This window comes from Eptesicus fuscus, chromosome 1 (assembly GCF_027574615.1).
Source record: "Eptesicus fuscus isolate TK198812 chromosome 1, DD_ASM_mEF_20220401, whole genome shotgun sequence".
Taxonomy (NCBI): Eukaryota; Metazoa; Chordata; class Mammalia; order Chiroptera; family Vespertilionidae; genus Eptesicus; species Eptesicus fuscus.
Genome location: NC_072473.1, coordinates 37095315 through 37101593, shown reverse-complemented (window position 1 = coordinate 37101593; position 6279 = coordinate 37095315). Strand labels below are relative to the sequence as shown.

The 6279-nt window shown below is 55.5% G+C and overlaps 1 protein-coding gene across 1 annotated transcript; it reads left to right on the top strand.

Moving 5' to 3' along the window:
* Positions 1 to 691: 691 nt before the first annotated feature.
* On the top strand, positions 692 to 6055 carry LOC129148916 (uncharacterized). The gene is given in 2 exon segments (XM_054715381.1): positions 692 to 1339; positions 1466 to 6055. Coding segments are annotated over 2 exon segments (5238 nt in total).
* Positions 6056 to 6279: the final 224 nt, after the last annotated feature.

Below are 6279 nucleotides of genomic sequence, written 5' to 3'. Positions count from 1 at the left end.
GCCAATAGGAATGTAGAGAGATAGACTCAGTCCATTTTAGGCAAGCTGCCCAGTGTGCCCCTGTGTAACTGGACCCCTCACCCTACCCCTGACCAATCATGGGGGTCATAAACACTCTCCCTGCCCACTACTCGAAACCCCCTTAAAGTCTTGGTGTTGGCGAGAGAAGCTCTCTTTGTCCCCGGTGAGCGCTGGAGATGAGAGCTCGTGCTAGCACGAATAAAGGTTCTCTTGCAGTTACAGCGGGTCTTGGCTCCTTCCTGGGGGGTTTTTGGGGATTCTGAACACTGGGCATTACATTTGGGGGCGCGTCCGGGATCCCCAAGCCCTCCGAGGGACCCCCAAACCCGGAGAACCTGACTGGCCACGGTAGGTGTCTGTTTGTCCTTTGTCTCTTTGTGTGAGCTCAAATCTGAATTTCTGGCAGTGCCCGAAGCGGTCTAGGCAGACGTGCTGGAGGACCACGGGCTAGAGGCATCGGGAGACGTCTCGATCCTCTTTCAGGAGGGATGTGTATGCCCCTCAGTTTCTGGGACGAGGTGGGTCGCTCCCGCCGGTCGGCGTGAGGCCGTCGTCCACGCTTCTGGTTCTGCTCCAACGGACTCGCGTTGGAAGGCTTTTCTTAAGGATCCTCTGTTTGTGTGTGTTGATTTGTTTTTGTTTTGTTTTGTGGACTCTCTTGACGGACGCTATGGGACAGACTCAAACCACTCCTTTAAGCATTATGATTGATCATTTCAAGGAGGTTAAGGGAAGAGCTAGTAACCTCAGTGTGGAGGTCCGGAAGGACCGGTGGCAAACTTTTTGTTCTAGGGAGTGGCCGACTTTTAGTGTTGGATGGCCGCCGGAGGGGACCTTCGACCTCCCCACCATCCACCGGGTGAGGGACATTGTCTCTCAGCCCAAGAAGGGACATCCTAATCAACTTCCTTATATTATTACTTGGCAGGACCTCGTGGAAGATCCGCCCTACTGGCTTAAGCCCTTTCTGCCCCCACGCCCCCCAGAGCCAAAACCCATACTTGCCTTACAGGAAACGGAGAAGGTAAAGGAGAAGAAGAACCTCACCCTGCCTTCAGCACCCCTCTACCCTGTCTTGCAGGGGGGAACTGAAGAGGAATTAATCTTTCCTCCACCGTACCAGCCCCCTAGGAGCTCACAAAGGGGCAGTCCTCCACCGCCGCGAGAGGCAGAAGCGGCTCCGGCAGCAGAGAGGGGAGGAGGGGCTCCGGCAGCAGAGAGGGGAGGAGGGGCTCCGGCAGCAGAGAGGGGAGGAGGGGCTCCGGCAGCAGAGAGGGGAGGAGGGGCTCCGGCAGCAGAGAGGGGAGGAGCTCCGGCAGCAGAGAGGGGAGGAGTTCCGGCAGCAGAGAGGGGAGGAGTTCCGGTTCCTGCGGGGAGCCCGCCCCTCACTAGACAAAGGGCTCAGAGGGAATTGCTTATCCCGGCCGCTGACTCCACAGTGAAGACTCTGCCTTTACGAGCTGCAGGGCCCCCAGATGCGGAGGGAAATCAGCCCTTTCACTATTGGCCCTTTGCCACTAGTGACCTGTACAACTGGAAGGCTCAGAATCCTAAGTTCTCTGAGAAGCCGGCAGGACTTATCGATTTGTTAGATTCTGTCCTATTCACCCATCAGCCGATATGGGACGACTGTCAACAGCTTTTGCAGGTCCTATTCACCACAGAGGAGAGGGAGAGGATCCTCAACGAAGCCCGGAAATTAGTTCCGGGCGTGGATGGAAATCCCACCACCAACGCAGCCCTAATAGATGCTTCCTTTCCCCTGACTAGGCCTGAATGGGATTTCAACATGGCAGAAGGTAAGGAGAGGCTCCGGGTCTACCGCCAGACTCTAATGGGGGGTCTCCGCATGGCTGCTAGGAAGCCAACTAATCTGGCCAAGGTAGGGAATGTTCAGCAGGAAAGGGATGAGTCCCCGGCTGCCTTTCTGGAGCGGATCATGGAGGCATTCCGTACCTACACCCCCATGGATCCAGAAGCTCCCAATAACAGGGCGGCTGTGGTCATGGCCTTTGTAAACCAATCAGCCACAGATATTAGAAGGAAACTGCAGAAGGTAGATAGGTTAGGGGAGAAGAGTTTAAAGGACCTGCTGGAAGTAGCCGAGAAGGTGTACAATAACAGAGAGCCCCCGGAAGAAAGGCAGGCTCGTGCTGCGGCGGCTGCTAGCAGCAAACAAACCCGAGACCTAGCTAAGATCCTGCTCGCCACCACCGCGGACTCTCCCGAGGAACGGAACCGCCGTCTCCGCCGACTCGCCGGCAGCCAGGAAGACGGTAAGGGGACCACCCGGGGCGGGAGGCGGAAGCTGCAGAAAGATCAGTGTGCTTACTGTAGGGAGATAGGGCACTGGAAACAAGAGTGCCCAAAGAAAACCAGCAAAAAGGGTGGTGGAGCGGATCGAGTAAAGGTTCTGGAGCTGGATGAACTGAGTGATTAGGGGAGTCGGGGTTCGGACCCCCTCCCCGAACCCAGGGTAACCCTTAGAGTGGAGGGGACCCCCATTGACTTCCTTGTCGACACCGGAGCACAACACTCAGTCCTCCGTACGCCTCAAGGAAAATTAGCAAATAAGAAGTCTTGGGTGCAAGGGGCAACTGGTATGAGCCAGTATTCATGGACTACCCGAAGAACGGTGGATTTAGGGACGGGACGGGTATCCCACTCTTTTATGGTAATTCCGGAATGCCCCTACCCCCTGTTAGGACGAGACCTACTCACTAAGATCGGAGCCCAGATAACTTTCAGACAAGGGGGGCCTCAGGTTACTGATGGCAAGGGCCACCCTATTCAGGTCCTGACCATGAGGCTGGAGGATGAGTACCGGCTTCACCAAAAAGCCTCTCCAGTAGAGGACAGCATGGACGAATGGCTGCAGGAGTTCCCCATGGCTTGGGCAGAGACAGGGGGAGTGGGGCTCGCCGCCCACAGGGCCCCAGTCCTGGTAGAATTAAAACCAGGGCAAGGCCCGGTAAGAGTCAAACAGTACCCCATGCCCCAGGAGGCCCGGAAGGGAATTCAGCCACACGTTCGGAGACTGAGGGGCCTAGGGGTGCTGGTCCCCTGCCAGTCTGCCTGGAACACCCCCCTCCTGCCAGTCAAGAAGCCTCACACGAATGATTACCGGCCAGTACAGGACCTCCGGGAAGTAAATAAAAGAGTTATGGACATACACCCAACTGTTCCCAACCCATATACCCTCTTCAGTTCCTTGGCACCCTCCAGAGTTTTGTATACTGTATTAGATTTGAAGGATGCCTTTTTCAGTTTGCCGCTGGCACCCCGCAGTCAACCCCTGTTTGCCTTTGAGTGGCATGATCCGGAAGAGGGCTACAGTGGGCAACTGACGTGGACCCGGTTGCCTCAGGGATTCAAGAACTCGCCCACTATCTTCGACGAGGCTCTAAACGAGGACCTGGGTGAGTACCGGAGAACACACCCCTTCCTCACTCTCCTTCAGTATGTGGATGATATCCTGATTGCAGCAGACACGGCTGAAGACTGCAAGCAGGGGACAAGGGACCTGCTGGCCTCCTTGGGGGCCCTTGGGTACCGGGCTTCTGCGAAGAAGGCCCAGATATGCAGAGAAAGGGTGAGTTACCTGGGATACATCCTAGAGGGCGGACAGTGGCGGTTATCAGATGCCAGAAAAGAAACTGTTTTGAAAATCCCAACCCCCACCTCCCGAAGGGACGTAAGGGAATTCCTAGGGTCGGCTGGCTACTGCCGCCTCTGGATACTGGGTTTCGCGGAGATAGCCAGGCCCCTATATGAGGCAACCAAGGAGGGAAAGGCATTTGAATGGACTGAGAGAGAAAAGACAGCCTTTGAGCAGTTAAAGAAAGCCCTCCTAAGTGCCCCGGCCCTGGGCCTGCCAGATATCACGAAGCCATTCCACCTCTTCGTAGATGAACACAAAGGAATAGCGAAAGGGGTCCTGACTCAAACCCTAGGCCCCTGGAGCCGCCCAGTGGCTTATTTATCCAAAAAGTTAGACCCTGTAGCTGCCGGATGGCCACCGTGCCTACGGATTATTGCGGCAACGGCGCTTTTAGTCAAAGACGCTGACAAGCTGACTCTGGGGCAGGAAGTCTGGATCACCACCCCACATGCCATTGAGGGAGTCCTGAGACAACCTCCTGACAGATGGATGAGCAACGCACGTATAACACACTACCAGAGTCTCCTTCTCAACCCTCCCAGAGTACGGTTTCTTCCCAGTGCGGCTCTCAACCCTGCCACCTTGCTGCCCGACCCCGACCTAGATGCTCCCCTACATGACTGTGCAGGAATCCTGGAACAAGTGCATGGGATCCGGAAGGACCTGACCGACCAGCCCCTTCCAGATGCAGACATCACCTGGTTCACGGACGGAAGCAGTTTCGTACGGGACGGAAGCAGGTATGCGGGTGCAGCTGTAGTCACTGAAACGGATACTGTATGGGCAGAGGCCCTGCCCTCCGGGACGTCAGCCCAGAGAGCAGAGCTTGTGGCCCTCACCAAGGCCCTGACACTGGGAGTTGGCAGGCGGCTCAACATCTACACAGACAGCCGTTATGCGTTCGCCACCGCTCATGTTCATGGGGCAATCTACCAAGAGAGAGGGTTACTGACAGCAGAGGGGCGGACTATAAAAAATAAACAGGAGATACTTGACTTGCTCTCGGCCTTATGGCTCCCTGCCAAGTTGGCCATCATACACTGTCAAGGGCACCAGAAGGCCGACGACCCGGTGGCAAGAGGAAACCGCAGGGCTGACCAGGCGGCCAAGGCAGTAGCCTTTTCTCTGATCCCCACCATGGCCCTACAGCTCCCAGACCCAGGGGACCCAGTTTTGCCAGTTCAGCCAGGATATTCCCTGGAGGAGTTACAGCGCATTAGGAAGCTTCCCCAAGCAAAAGAGGAGAAGGGGTGGTGGTATACACCGCAAGGGGAGCTCATACTGCCGGACCAGCTTGGAGTGTCCATGATAAAGCACATGCACCGGTCCACTCACCTGGGGGCACGCAAATTAAAGGACTTAATCCGACACGCCAGAATTAAGATCCACCAACAGGACATCAAAATAGAACAGGTCGTATCTGCCTGCAAAACCTGTCAACTCACAAATGCAAGAACCGGGCCGAGTGAAAAAGGAGCTCGGCTCAGAGGAACCAAGCCCGGAGCACAATGGGAGGTCGACTTCACTGAGGTTAAACCAGGAAAGTATGGCTATAAATATTTATTAGTATTTGTAGATACCTTCTCTGGATGGGTAGAAGCATACCCAACTAAGCATGAAACAGCTCAGACGGTGGCCAAGAAGCTGCTGGAAGACATCTTGCCCAGGTACGGTTTTCCCGCTGAGATAGGGTCGGACAATGGACCAGCCTTTATCTCGCAGGTAACGCAGGCAGTGGCCAAGGCCATTGGGGCAAATTGGAAATTGCATTGTGCTTATAGGCCCCAAAGCTCAGGGCAGGTAGAGAGGATGAATAGAACTCTAAAAGAGACCCTTACCAAACTGACCATGGAGACTGGCGGGGACTGGGTGGCTCTCCTTCCATATGCCCTTTACCGGGTTAGGAACTCCCCCTACACTCTGGGTTTTACCCCTTATGAGATCATGTTCGGCCGGCCACCCCCTATTATCCCCAACCTTAAAGCTGACTCTCTTGCAGAATTTGAAAGTCAAGAACTGTTTCTTTCCTTGAGAGGGCTCCAGAAGGCGCACGAGGACATTTGGCCGCGCCTCCGCGCTATCTACGAGACTGGCCCAACCCCGACTCCTCACCAGCATAAGCCGGGGGACTGGGTATACGTCAAGAGACACCGCCGGGAGACCCTTGAGCCACGTTGGAAGGGTCCTTACGTCGTGGTGCTGACGACCCCCACCGCTCTCAAAGTGGACGGCGTCGCCACCTGGGTCCATCACACCCACGTTCGGCCAGCAGACCCCTCGGCGATCCGTGAAGACTTCATCGCCCAGTGGAGCGTTAGTCGAGACCAATGCAACCCGCTCAAGCTCAAGCTGAGGCGTTCTCAACCTGCCTGATGTTGGTAACCCTGCTCGCGGCCACTCCCACCACCGGGAGTCCCCACACCCCCTTCAACATCACCTGGCAGATCATAGACACCAGCTCGGGGACAGTAGTTAACGAGACTTCTCAAATCCACCCCAGAGACACTTGGTTCCCGGACCTCTATATAGACCTTCTTATCTTCTTTCCTGACATAACAGCTGGAAAGCTTATTGGGAATCTCAGAACATTCTATTTC